This window comes from Betta splendens, chromosome 17, assembly GCF_900634795.4.
Source record: "Betta splendens chromosome 17, fBetSpl5.4, whole genome shotgun sequence".
NCBI lineage: Eukaryota > Metazoa > Chordata > Actinopteri > Anabantiformes > Osphronemidae > Betta > Betta splendens.
Window position 1 is genome coordinate 11,196,810 of NC_040897.2, and position 12,736 is coordinate 11,209,545.

Below are 12,736 nucleotides of genomic sequence, written 5' to 3' on the forward strand. Positions count from 1 at the left end.
TCTGTTTATTTATTTTTAGCTGCTTAAATCAATTCCTACATATTTAGCAAAAAATTTTTAAACATTGTTATTTTGTTGTCTCGTCAATAATGATTCATTCTGGATTCCATCTTACGTATAAAGCGATTTATTAGGTCAATATACTTTACAGTTGTCCCTTGGTTGGTCATTATTTCCTTCACATATTTCAATTCTTTCACAAAAAGCTGTCAAAGCTGCTTCCTACAGTTGCCAAACAAAACGTGAAACGCCTCAAGTTACATGCAAAAGTGGTCAACAAATTGTACGAAACACAACGAAAATCCAGATTAGCTCCACCAAATGAAGACATGCACATAACCAACAGAAGATTTTGGCCCTACATATAAATACTTAAAAAAATCTTTACAGTCGCATCTCATAGTGCCCATTTGTACCATTTTTTACTCATTTATATTTACATATTTACAGAACAATAAATAAAAATGACAGCATATTGCCAAATAGTCCGCGAGCAAATCCTCTCCCCTGCTCAGTCTCAGGCAAAATAACGGAATCCTCCTTTTTGTGCTTCATGCGTTCAACCAATCACTGGAACATCGAGTCACTTTAAGTGTCTTATTATTGTTGGCATTGATAATATTCGCGGCTTTCGTCTGAGTTCAGGGCCTGGTGCCTTGCTCTATTTGCTGGTGCTGACTCCTCACCGCAAACCTGTTGACGTGCACGGGGATGGGCACCACGATTTTGGGATTTCGCACCGGTTCCCCCGACCGGTTGTTGACGTTGCCGGCTTTGATCCGTTTCCATTTGGCCCGGCGGTTCTGGAACCAGATCTTCACCTGCACCTCGCTCAGTTTGAGCGCGTGCGCGATCTGGGAGCGCTCGGTCAGAGAAAGGTACTTTTTGCAGTGAAACTCCTTTTCGAGTTCGAGCAGCTGCTCGCTGGTAAAAGCTGTTCGTCTCCTGCGGCTCTTCCCCGCCGAGCTGCCGGTCGGCAGCGCCTCCTGCGAGCCGGTCTTTAGTTTGCTCTTCTGGGACAGGGAGCCACAGTTGTTTCCGTCCGAGAAGCTTTCGTTTTCGCTGTCTGCGGAGCTGTCGTCCCGGTCGCTGCAAACGGCGTCCGCTGATTTTAGGTCCAACTTTTCGTCGTCTGAACTGTACAGTTTGGTTTCACCTAAACACGTGGAGACAAAAGAGGCACGTGTTTACAGTGAGTGAGTGATTGAGTTTGTGACTGGGCTTTAAATGATAAAAAAAATATTAAAGCGTCCTGAAAATGCTTCCAAAGCAATAGATAAATTAATAGTGGACATTTGCAACTGTTTTGTGCGTAAAAGCACTTTTTTGGGTACATTTAACCTGATCCTGTTAAAAAAACTAGTTAAATGTTCTCTCAAACGTGGTTGAAGAGTTTGTTTCGGCGTGATTTTACATGAGTAGCGTTTGAAGCTATAGCTGTAAAAAGACTAGTCATTATCTCACTTCCATCAGGTTTCACCCTCAGCATGTGTCTGTTTTAAGTGCTGTGTCATTAATATTTCTGTCAATTTGAAACGCGAGTTTACTTTTTATTGTTCCCACCGAATCAGCTGCATTTAAACGTCTTCAGACTATTTATTAAAAGATTTTGGATTTTTGAATGGCACACTTTTTCAACGTTTTACGCACAATTTGCACTTTTTACGCAACCGCGTGTGGCAAAAAACACTACACCGACGCATTTACGCCAGTCTCACCTGATATCGTCTGAAAAGTTTCCGAGAAGTTGAGCAGCTCTGAGCCCTTGTCCCGGCCGTGCAGCTCCTCGGAGTGCGGACTCTCCTGCCTCCTGGCTCCGGGGTCCGCGGAGCTTAGACGTGGACCCGGCAGTTCCTGCGGTGGGTAGAAACTGTCCGGTGGGTCCGAGAAACTCGGCATGGTCGTGGTTAGCGCCACCATGGAGGGCACCCCTTGGCCCAAACTGGCGCAGAACGTGTTGGTGAGCCGTCCCGCAAAGGACGCCAAAGGCGCAAGTGGCGGTATCCCGGACGATAGAGGCGAGTGGGACAAAGCTTGTGGAATCACCAGAGGTCTGTAGGGCATGAACATGGGGTAGCCCGTGTAGAGCAGGTGTCCGGGTCGCGGCTGAGGGGTCCCTATCAGGGAATCGATTGAAAACGCCGTCCCTTGGCCGCCTGGTCGTTGCATCTTGCGGGCGTGCGCTTCGATTCGGGGGAAACTTCAGAGCAGACGTCCCCTTTTTTTTCTCCCCTCGGCGACGCGCACTAAAAACTTTCAGTCAAAAGACGGAGTGGCTCGAAAGTAGATCCTCCGCCGCGCCGCTGTCATCCCCGGGTGCGCACCGCGTCTCCGGATCGCTGCAGTCGCTCGAGCGCTTTGCCGTGTGACCCGCCGTTACCTTTTGCCTCTTGTTTGTCACACACTGAGACGTAAACACACGCTCCCTCGCTATCTACCCCTCGGCCGCTGCCCAACTCCTCCCTCCGCCCCACGCCGACGCTCGGTGCGTGGAGGCGAGTGTGTGCGCGCGGAGCGAGAGAGAGAGAGAGCGAGAGAGAGAGAGAGCGAGCGCATTGGTTATCATCTGCAATACAAGGGGAATGAAAAGGGGGTGTTTCCCTGGGGGCTCATCCATCTTCCTCAAATTACGCTTCATTTCCTTATTCAGCCCCTGACTCTTTGGCCGTCTTGAGAGGCGGTAGTTTCCCAGTGGAGCCCAAATAGACGGGTCGCACCCCCAGCCCTCCTCCCCCTTTTGCCAGGTTTCACCATTGACTGCAAAACGGTGTGAGAGACTCTCCCAGCCCTTCCCCTTCTATAATCGTTGACCACACCAACCCAATCAGCTATTATTAATTTTGATTGATGATAAGTAATTACTCTGGATGCAAGGGACAGCGTAAAACAACGGCGGCTTTTGTTGGAACACTGGGGCCGATGGGCATCGCAGTCAGGAGGGAGGAGAGGCAGATGTTTTCCCCGCTCCCCGTCCCCTTCTACGCGGTGAAAAACAATGCGCCGGGCCTCAGATAAAGAAGTCCCGCAACAATTGTTCCCTGGAGAGAGATACTCGGTGCGAAATTAGATTCAGATAAAAGGCGTTTCTATGAGGTCAACGGCGATGGGGACAAACCGTCCGAAGTCCGATTCGAGCGGATTTCCACTTTGTTTTCAGCTCGTGGGAGGCGGTTCGTTCAAAACGCGGCGAGTGATCAACTTCAAAGCCTCTTGTTGCCGGTCATGTGTCAGTCTTTTCTTATGAGTAGGCAAAATAACGCACACATTCTACTTGGCAGAACCGGTTGGTCACTGGGGGGGAACGCACTTGCAGAAAAATAAAATCACTTTCCCTTTTCTTTAAACACTGGTTTAATCGCACATCATTTCACCTTTCAAATGGCAGTGGGGGCTGATGATGATTAGCCCTATTGAGTCTTGGGTGCCCGGGCTCTCCAACTGGTCGTCTGATTGCATGAGGACATAAACATATCACCAACGACTCTGATTAGCAGTGAAGGGCCAGGACAGGCTAATTCTTATAATTGCCAGTGACTTCAGCAGCACCTCGCTTTGATCTCTCTCTTCCTTTTCTCAGAGGAACTGTGACAATGCAACGATTCGTTTTCTATTTTAACGAGTTTTAATCCCACTTGTAATTATCAAGAGGGCTCATAATTTGGCTCTGCGTTCCTGTCTTAAAACCTTTTATATTCGCTGGTAAACATTAAACAACCTTGTTGCAGTTATTTTTCAGTAGTTTGATGAAATCAGGTCTGGTGATAAATTCTGTTTTCCGAAAACGAAGCCTTCGCAGGTGACTGATGGTGTAGAATCAAAGGTGTAACTGTGTGAAAACTTGTCACGCAATTTCCAAATAAAATAGCCACAAAAATAATTACCTGTCATTGCAAAATAAAACACGTTTCGTTTTATTTGCTTTGCTCGTCTTCAATTTGATTTTGAATTCAAACTTTCCTCAAATTCAATTGAAGTGTTGTTGTTTAATTAAAAACCGGTAATAAAAAGCGACCAGTCGACATTAAGGGGAAAGAGAAGCAGGAGAAAAGAGAGATTAAAAACCAGGAAATAATAAAATACAATAAACCGATTATGTTGCCACTGAGGAATATGGTATTTAGCTTAATTTAGATATAAAACACCTAAATACAATCATCATATCGGTGGGAATAATTGTTTATGCAAATATTAGCTGGCACATGGATGGTCACCATATAATAATTGTGCGTATTAACATCATTATCATCTAACTATGAAGAGTAAAATGTAAAAATACAGGCAATACAACAATCTACTATTAAGTGCAGACCTAAAAAATGTGATTATAAAATAAACAAAATAAAAACAAATAATAGCTCATTCTTTAGACTTGATCAACTGTAGTCTTTAGCGCCCCCTCGTGGTGCAACGACAAACACGTAGCTTTTCCCTGCTGAGAGGCTTCCACGTAGCATAGACATGCATTTCAAACATTCAGTGCATCCTGCTCTCTAGGTGCCGCTTCCTTCCTAGGTGACGTCACCGAGACTCACACACATCACCCGCGTTCAGTGGACATAGCCTCTGCACTCTAGGAGCAAGTAGTTCTCGATGGAGGTGGGCAGCTGAAGCTTGGGGACCACGCTGTGGACGCGGTTCCCCAGGAGGCCCCTGAGCCTGCAGCGCGCCAGGTGCTGCAGGGAGCGAGGAGCCATCGCCAAGGAGAACACAGACTCGTAGAACTCTTTGTGCTCCTGAAGGGGAAGAAACAGAATTTAGCAGCTTGTATCTGACTATTAGCGCTTCTAATGAGTAAATAAGCACCCGGAATTTATATTTATGTCTAAGAAATTAGCCCTTTTAAAATATTATTATCATCCATTTAGCAAGGCCTGCTATCATACAGCTATAAACATTCTGCCCAGTCTACAACGCTTTATTCATTACACATATTTTATCCATGTACTTGTAATCATCACAGTGATTTTGTGAAATTACAAGTGGGTGAAATAGCAAAAATAATGTAATCAGTGCTGATTTTGGGGGGGTTTCTTATTCTGATATGTGGCATAAAACTTTCATAAAGGGTGATCATACTATTTAAAGAAATAACCTAAAAACCTAAAATCATTTGTTCTAAAACGCCCACAATGTTTCTCATCAGGCAGTAATTACCTTAAAAGTCTCCGCAGAAACGGCCTCGACCCAGGAGTCCGTGACCTTCAGGTGAGTGTAGGCGTTCAGAAGAACCTCGATGGTGCGCGGCGACCCAGAGCAGTGCTTCAGAACCTGGAGGAAAGGCACCGGATTCATAATACCATCATTTAAGTTCATGAGCGAGCTGTGACACAACTGAAGAAATAAAGTAATTAAACACTTGTGAAATGAACAGATTGGTCTTCCCTCCAGGGGTTTAACTGGAAATTATGCAATTAGTGCTAATTAATCTCCTATTAACACTTGCCTAATTAGGAACCAGGCATTTTGTCTAGTGCACGTGGGTTTACTGATAGTTGTAGTCTGTTCCCTGCAGAGTGTGCAACACTCACGTTGTGTCATGAAATGAGAATGATCCCAATGCAAAGAACTGTCTAGATCTCAATGCTCCTACTATAGGTGCCACACTACAGTAAGTGTATCTGATACTCAGGCAAACCGCTTCATGAATAATTAGTTTATATTATAAGTGAGCTGATTATTAAGCAATATTTCATGCATTTTCTCTCCTTTTAGTTAACGTGCAGCCTCAGGTTCCTACCGTGGGCAGAGCTCCGGGCCAAACCCTGATGGACCCGTGGTTGAGCAGCGCGCGCACAATCCTCTCGGGCTGATGCGCGGCCTTGTAACACACCACCTTCAGGATGTTGTGCATGGGCGCCTCGCCGCCGTAGTCCATGTCGTTGACGCAGGCGCCGTTGGCCAGCAGCAGGTCCACCACGTCCGCGTTGGCGTTCTTACAGGCCATGTGCAGAGGGCTGTGCCTGTCCTGGTCCGCGGCGTGCACCCGGGCCCCGGCCTCCAGCAGCCTGCCGCACACCCTGAAGTACCGCTGCAGGTCCGGCAGCTCCTGGGGGTGGGCGCACGCCGCGTTCAGCGCCGTGCAGCCCTCGTCGTTGAGCCTGTCCACGGCGGCGCCGTAGCGCAGGTACAGCTCGGCGTGCTCCGGGAGGCCGCGCCGGGCCGCCACGTGCAGCGGGGTGTCGCTCTCGTCGGCCGTGCGGCCATCGACGGCTGCACCGTACTGAAGGAGAAACTTGGCACATCTGCACGTACACAGGCCAATGAAGGGGTTCAATTAGATTTGAATGCGCATCACATGGATTACGCGTGGTCCAGTGGTCCGGTCTCTCCACTCTGCTCTACTCACTCGAGGGATTCCGGGCTGGTGCACACGTGCAAAGGCATGAGCCCTTCCTCAGAGACGGCGTTGGCGTTGGCGCCGTGCAGCAGCAGCAGCTCGGTGCACTCGGCCTGGCAGCTGTCACAGGACTCGTGCAGGGCGCTGGTGCCGCCGGGCGCCAGGTCCACGTCGGCGCCGCGCTGGAGCAGCAGCCTGAGGCAGTCGGCGAAGCCTCGGCCCGCCGTGATGTGGAGCGGGGTGGTCAGCTCCTGCTCGTACGTCAGCGACCAGAGTCCTGTCAATGCAGTCAATGAACAGAGCGGATGAACGGACGGACGGACGGACTGCAGCCGCCGGGTTTGAGGGTAAACAACAGAGAACCACGGTGTTAAACCTGGGTCGCAAGCGCCCGAGCGGCAGCTCTACAACACCTACTGAGGCCTCTGTAGTTGTATCGGAAGTTCTTCCACTCCTCTATGTTGCTGGTGTCATAAACGGCGTTGACGAGGTAGCCGCACTCGTCGTCCACCAGGACGCTGAGCAGCGTGAGCTCATCCCCGACCAGCAGCGAGTTCCAGAACCGCAGGACGCAGCCCGCGGCCTTGGCCGTGGCGATCACGTCGCTGCGGTAGGTCTTCGCCTTGCGCCACTTCACCCTGGGTGCCACGTAGGCCATGGTTCCTAAGTCGCGGGCCGAGCGCGTGCTTCTGAGGGAAATTAGGCGCTTAATGCGGGTTGTTTGTGCGGACGGGGCTATTTCAGGGAGGTGTTACGTGATATATTTGGGGTTGACCCAGAGAACAGCCCAGAGCCAGAGCCTGGCAGCCTCTGACTGGTGTGTTTGCTGTCACCTGTCTGTCCGATGGCCTCATTCTCCAAATGAACACCCAGCGCGTCACATGACCCAGAGGTGAACTTCTCAGAACTGATTCATATCGTTTTGACTTGCCCTGAACGTGGTTCACAGTCACTCAAGCTAGTGACTTAGGAACTTTACTAACTTACTGCTTATTTAGCCTGTAATGAAAAGCTGAAATTTACCGCTACGCTGATGATGTTGTAGACACATACTGGTTTCTATAAATGTTGCCTTGCGCTGTTTCTATAAATAATACACCACTGCCAATAGCACTACCTGTATTTCTTTAAGTTTGAAATATTACATAGTAGGAAATGGACCTAAATAATGAAAGGACCGACCTTCCCCTCGGGCCACCCAGCGCATCTCCCCTCCCTGTGGCTCAATGATGAGGTTCACTGTGGCTCCTCTGGGGAAGAGGCGCTGCATCGCCTCCAGGTCTCCCGTGTACAGAGCGTTCTGGACGACCACATCCTGGCACACGGCCGGCGGGAGGATGGTGCTGGACCTCGGCGGCGCCGCGTCCCTGGCCTCCCTCCTCAGCGCGTAGCCGGGGCGACGAGAGGCCAGCTGCCTCTTGTACTCGTACCTCTCCAGCATGTCCTCGTCGAGTTCCAGGGAGCGCAGGGCCATGGGCGTGAAGACGAAGCTGCCGCGCGACATGGCGGACGGCGGACGGCTCTGCTCTCGCGGAGGCGAGCGGCTGCGTGAGGCTGTGTGAAAAGGCCCCGTCCCTCCGTCTCGCTGGCTAATGTCCACTGTGCGCCTGCCGGCTGTTCACGGGCTCGGTTCACAGGGTTGTTTTGATATTCGGTACGAGGCCCTCCCTGCAGTGTGACAAGTGCTTCTATTTTTGTGTCTCACATGCAGCCACTCGAGCCTCCTCTCTCTGTTTGCCTCCTTGTCTCTCTCTGCCAGGCTGCAAGTGTCAATGAGTCGAATCAGCTCTGATTTTGTGACTCTGGAGTAAGAGAGCATGAAGTTAACAGAATGTGGAGTATTTGTTTATTTAAAAGGCAAATTAATTACTAACATAACATTTTCCTGCTCTCTGACACACATTGACTTTGCTGAGTCAGAATAGCCCATAGAATGTCCAGAAATCTGTGTCTATTAAATGTTAAAAACGTTCAAAATAAAACAATTGGGCAACTTTTAATGTCACATTCTGCCAAAACTTTTATCTCAGAGGAAGAGCAAACAGGGCGGTCCTATTTGAAAGCCCCTGTTTGCAAGATGTCTTTTTCTGCTCTGTATTTTTTCTCCAGGAGCCTTAATAGATTTTATGCATCCACGCGGCTCCCTGCATTAGAACATTAGGCTGAATGACTGGCAACCGCTGTGTCACTCTGCCCCACGTGCAGTGCTCTGATGGCAGAGGGACGACACATAATTAAGCCTCTTAAGCCTACTCACTAGGCAGCTGACAAACATCTCCTTTGACGGATGGACCACCATTTTCCACTGATGGCGGAAATTCCTCCCAGTAGCAAAGCAGACCCCGTCTTTGCGCCGCCTGAACCCAGCGATAGGGTGTCTCCGCCACGAAGAGAGCGCCGGGATTAACTCTGAGTGGAGGGCGATCGCTCAGCTGTATTTGATGCGCAATGTGTCAAGACACACGTTTTTAAAAGTGTGTTTATCCACCTCTTCGCAGGAGTCCATCAGGAGATCTGCGAGCTCTGCGGAAAACAAGGTCCGCACCGCAGGTAGAGAAATATGACATTTGTGAAGGGGTTTTACCTCCTCTCCCATTTGGAAACACAGAAGCATAGCTGCGTCTCATATGTACCTTAATGACTGTTCTGCTATGGAAATCAAGGTCATTTATTTTATGTTACAGTTTGGTAATAGATGCCACATTAAACTGAAGGCGAGTAAGAGTTTCAACTTTGAAAACACACATTACCAGAGAGAGACTAGGAATATTGTTTTTGCGGCTGGAGTACATCCTTTTAAATGATATACATAATGAGTTTATAATATGCATCTGGGCTACCTCCTCTCTACTTTGATGTCTTCCAAATGGCCCGGGTGTCATCAGCAAAACATGTAGGCACTTTCCCGCCTCATTGACTCCCAAATGTATTTTAAATATCATTCCTAGTAACGCAATTATTTAAAACGCTGAACTAAACACTTACTAATGGGGAAAAAGACAGCGACTTCGATAAATTCATTTCTCAAATGGTGGGCATTCATGTTTCTTCCTTTTTTTTTTTTTTTGCTTTCCTGTGAAGCGGAGGCAACTCTGATGACAACAAAAAAACATCAGCGGTGGTAACATCCTCTGCCCTAACGCCCCCCCCCCGTGGACATATTAAGTCTTTGGTTTCCTCACATTACCCATCAGTAGCTGTCTCTCCAAGGTTTTCTGCATTGTGGTCAACTGCCTTCCTCTCCCAAGGCACCGAGAGGCTGGACATCAGCAACAGCCTTGATGAGAGTGAGGCACTTCATTTATGCAATCATAGGCAATTAGTTCCCTCTGATTATGTGCCTCTTAATGCTGTTTTGAGTACTGTGGCACACAGTAATACAGAAAGAGATTAAACTATAGCCCTCCCTCCACACTCAGCAGTCATTTGAAATACTGGGAACATAATGAAATGTACACAGTAATTACAGTAATATTAAATGCTAATGGATTTGCAATTGGATCTGTTGTTAGTTTAAGATGGAGTCAGTGCACCCAACGAAAATCTATGTTCAGATGTTTAGCGAGGGCGTCACTGTGACAACACAGCGCCCAGTTCTGCACAAGGTTTTTCTTACTTTAGTCATTTACTTGTACAGTCTGTGGCAGCGAGGGAGCAATTAATGTGCAATTTACAGGTCTACGTCACACAGAGAGTTGAAGAGTTTAAGAAGAACAGGGTCTGAAGGTTGTACTCTGGTGGGAGGTTACCATGGAAACGTGACAATTAATAATGACCGTGTTTAATTGTCGGCTGCCATTTTCTAAAAGCGAAGCTGCTCACCTTTACTAATTTGCCTCTAGGGGTAATAGAATTTGTTTAACTGTATGTTAAATATATTTTATGTACAGCGTATTGGACATACTAACACATTAAGATAGACATAACTGTTTCACGTCTCCCATATTATTAAGGTGCCTTTGATAGCCAATCAACAGTGGTTTACGCCTATATATATGGCTCATCAGGGTCCACAATGAGGCTTAGACAAGCTGCCCTGTGTACAAATCTCCCTCAGGTCTCATCACAATGCTTGAGATGTTAGTGAAGACTCTAAGTGAATTTATAGAGGCTTGAATTGAACAGTAGCTCCAAACTAGTCTGTGGAAGCATGATTACTTTTTCTGTACCCTTTCAGTCCTCAGCCCGCTACCTATAATGTAATGTATCGGCCTTTGCAGATTTCCAATTGTCTCTCAATGCGCTGATCACCACGCAAATAGCCCTCTGCTTCATCATGACAATTGAGGGGTTCATATTTCAACCTAATAGTCCTGTATAACTTTAACCATCTATCACAACCTCATTTCATTGCGGCTGCAGTTAATACGCGCTTCCCTGCCAAGTGGAACATTTTCTAATGATGCACTCTCCCACAAAAACAAGGCAAGCCAGCCCCAGCTCTGCATCACTCACTAATGTATCCATTCATAATGTGTTCATAGCAGTCTGCCTAAAGGAGGAAGCGATGACTACCACTAGGCATGGGCATGAGAGGGGATGGAGCAAGATACAGAACCTAAATGGCCATGATAATCATGAACAAAGTCGCTACCATCAAAAAACTGTATCATCCTCATAATAACGTCTGTAGATTTCATATCATTACCAGGGATACAGGGAAACATGTAAGACCGGGTACTTCAACAATAACAGTCAGTGGTGGGAGTCACACTCAAGTGTATTATTAGCAGGAGTCTGGCTTTGCGAGATGTTGATAAGGGTAGTCTAATAGGTGTATGTAAAGCCTGATGTAAACACTGTCCTAATTAGAGAGACCTTTCAGTTCCTCCATTTTATGCAGATTGGACTGGTGCAAACGCTAGTGTCATTATCCTGTAATCAAGTACTATTCAGTTGATAGTGTCGTCTTTTAGAAACCTGATTAGAATGCATAACAAGGACACAATGTTGCATTATGTCTTCTGTCACTTTATAAATAAATGAAGCTTTTCTGAGCTGACGGAATATTGGAACCGGTCAGGGTTGAATGGTGAAACTGAGATTACACAGACTACTGTGGTCATTTTAAACATAATGTTTGCATTATAAAGCATGTGCTACTCATAGAATCACTGCCAAATTACATGTGTTGTTACAAATGACTCAGAGCAAAAGCAGACCTAACTTTGACATCATGTCAGCTTAAATTCAAAGACGTGTGTCCTGTGAATACCTAGTGTTCCTTTTATGTCTTATTTAATGAGGGCAGTTTTAAATTTGAATATAGCTACAACAGTGTCAGTTTATTTATTTATTTATTTATTTTTACAATTAATTGACATTTTAGTCGTGGCCCACAAACCAGGAGCAGCTGACGCGTCCACTTCCGGTAGCCATCTTGGTTTAGCCAGCTCCAACCGCACGTTTTACAAGGATAAATCCTCATACAGGTGATGCTGCGTTAGCTTAACTCACAACTCAAGTGTTTAGCGTATGCGAACACAAACTTGTAAGTAGCCCTCATTATTTCAGACAGTGTGTTGCAAGTTCATCCACTTAGTGAAACTTTATTCACCGTGTTGCTGACTGGATACACGGTTTTATTTTTGCTCTACAGAAGCAGCACGTTTGGTTGGCACACTTTGAAACGTATAATTCTTCTTTTGAACTACGTCTTACCTGCGTGTTCCTGAGACAAAAGCGAGTAAGGAAATTAACTATAAAAACCGATGAAGCATAAACACTATTTAAATGTAGTGTAAATGTAAGTGAATATAAGCATGGATCCCTTACTTCCTCTTTAACACAGCGGACGGGTAATGGCGCCATCTAGTGGTCAGATCAGTTTAATGCAAAATAAGACCGACACCATCAGCTTTCGTGCGTTTATTGCAGTCATTTCATTGCACAGGTGTGACGGGTGATGCGTTCACTTGGAGCTGGTGTACTTGGTGACCGCCTTGGTGCCCTCGGACACGGCGTGCTTGGCCAGCTCGCCGGGCAGCAGCAGCCTCACCGCGGTCTGCACCTCTCGGCTGGTGATGGTGGAGCGCTTGTTGTACTGGGCCAGGCGGGACGCCTCCGTGGCGATCCTCTCGAACAGGTCGTTCACGAAGGAGTTCATGATGCTCATGGCCCGGCTGGAAATGCCCGTGTCCGGATGAACCTGCGGAGGAGGAGGAGGAGGTCAAAGTCTGAGGATGGGAAGAAACGGGCGCGCGCGCACGCACGTGCTCACCCACCTGTTTCAGAACTTTATAGATGTACATCGCGTAAGTCTCTCTCCTTTTGGCTTTTCTTTTCGCCTTCTTCTCGCCAGAACTCTTCCCTTTCTTCTTGGATACGTCGTTGGTCATTGTCGTAACTAATATGATGATGCTGCGGTATCTCAGCAAAGACGCGCCGGTTTTTGGACCT

General features: G+C 47.3%; 3 protein-coding genes across 4 annotated transcripts; all 3 read right to left on the minus strand.

Annotated features, from left to right (window-relative positions):
* Positions 1-111: 111 nt before the first annotated feature.
* On the minus strand, positions 112-2,709 carry gbx1 (gastrulation brain homeobox 1). The gene is made up of 2 exons (XM_029133053.3): positions 1,719-2,709; positions 112-1,156 (listed from the first exon to the last, which is right to left on the minus strand). The coding sequence occupies exons 1-2, from the start codon at positions 2,167-2,169 to the stop codon at positions 642-644; spliced, it is 966 nt and encodes a 321-aa protein (XP_028988886.1). The 5' UTR covers positions 2,170-2,709; the 3' UTR covers positions 112-641.
* Positions 2,710-3,877: 1,168 nt separating this feature from the next.
* Positions 3,878-7,982, minus strand: asb10 (ankyrin repeat and SOCS box containing 10). 2 transcript variants are annotated; one of them, XM_029130671.3, is made up of 5 exons: positions 7,520-7,982; positions 6,347-6,614; positions 5,738-6,242; positions 5,155-5,268; positions 3,878-4,733 (listed from the first exon to the last, which is right to left on the minus strand). In XM_029130671.3, the coding sequence occupies exons 1-5, from the start codon at positions 7,839-7,841 to the stop codon at positions 4,548-4,550; spliced, it is 1,395 nt and encodes a 464-aa protein (XP_028986504.1). In that variant the 5' UTR covers positions 7,842-7,982; the 3' UTR covers positions 3,878-4,547. The 2 variants fall into 2 exon arrangements, with proteins under 2 accessions (XP_028986504.1, XP_028986505.1); XM_029130672.3 differs by lacking the exon at positions 7,520-7,982 and adding an exon at positions 6,755-7,490.
* A 4,208-nt stretch (positions 7,983-12,190) lies between these two features.
* zgc:92591 lies at positions 12,191-12,722 on the minus strand. Its single transcript, XM_029130674.3, has 2 exons — positions 12,562-12,722; positions 12,191-12,485 (listed from the first exon to the last, which is right to left on the minus strand). Exons 1-2 carry the CDS (start codon positions 12,673-12,675, stop codon positions 12,249-12,251), a joined length of 351 nt encoding a protein of 116 aa, XP_028986507.1. The 5' UTR covers positions 12,676-12,722; the 3' UTR covers positions 12,191-12,248.
* Between the last annotated feature and the right edge of the window lie 14 nt (positions 12,723-12,736).

Coding starts and splice junctions, on each gene's coding strand:
- gbx1 (XM_029133053.3), bottom strand. CDS start 2,169: ATGCAACGACCAGGCGGCCAAGGGACGGCGTTTTCAATCGATTCCCTG. Junction 1,157..1,718: donor AACTTTTCAGACGATATCAG/GTGAGACTGGCG, acceptor CCACGTGTTTAG/GTGAAACCAAACTGTACAGT.
- asb10 (XM_029130671.3), bottom strand. CDS start 7,841: ATGTCGCGCGGCAGCTTCGTCTTCACGCCCATGGCCCTGCGCTCCCTG. Junction 6,243..6,346: donor ACCAGCCCGGAATCCCTCGA/GTGAGTAGAGCA, acceptor GTGTACGTGCAG/ATGTGCCAAGTTTCTCCTTC. Junction 4,734..5,154: donor TTTCTGCGGAGACTTTTAAG/GTAATTACTGCC, acceptor CTTCCCCTTCAG/GAGCACAAAGAGTTCTACGA.
- zgc:92591 (XM_029130674.3), bottom strand. CDS start 12,675: ATGACCAACGACGTATCCAAGAAGAAAGGGAAGAGTTCTGGCGAGAAG. Junction 12,486..12,561: donor TCTATAAAGTTCTGAAACAG/GTGGGTGAGCAC, acceptor CCTCCTCCGCAG/GTTCATCCGGACACGGGCAT.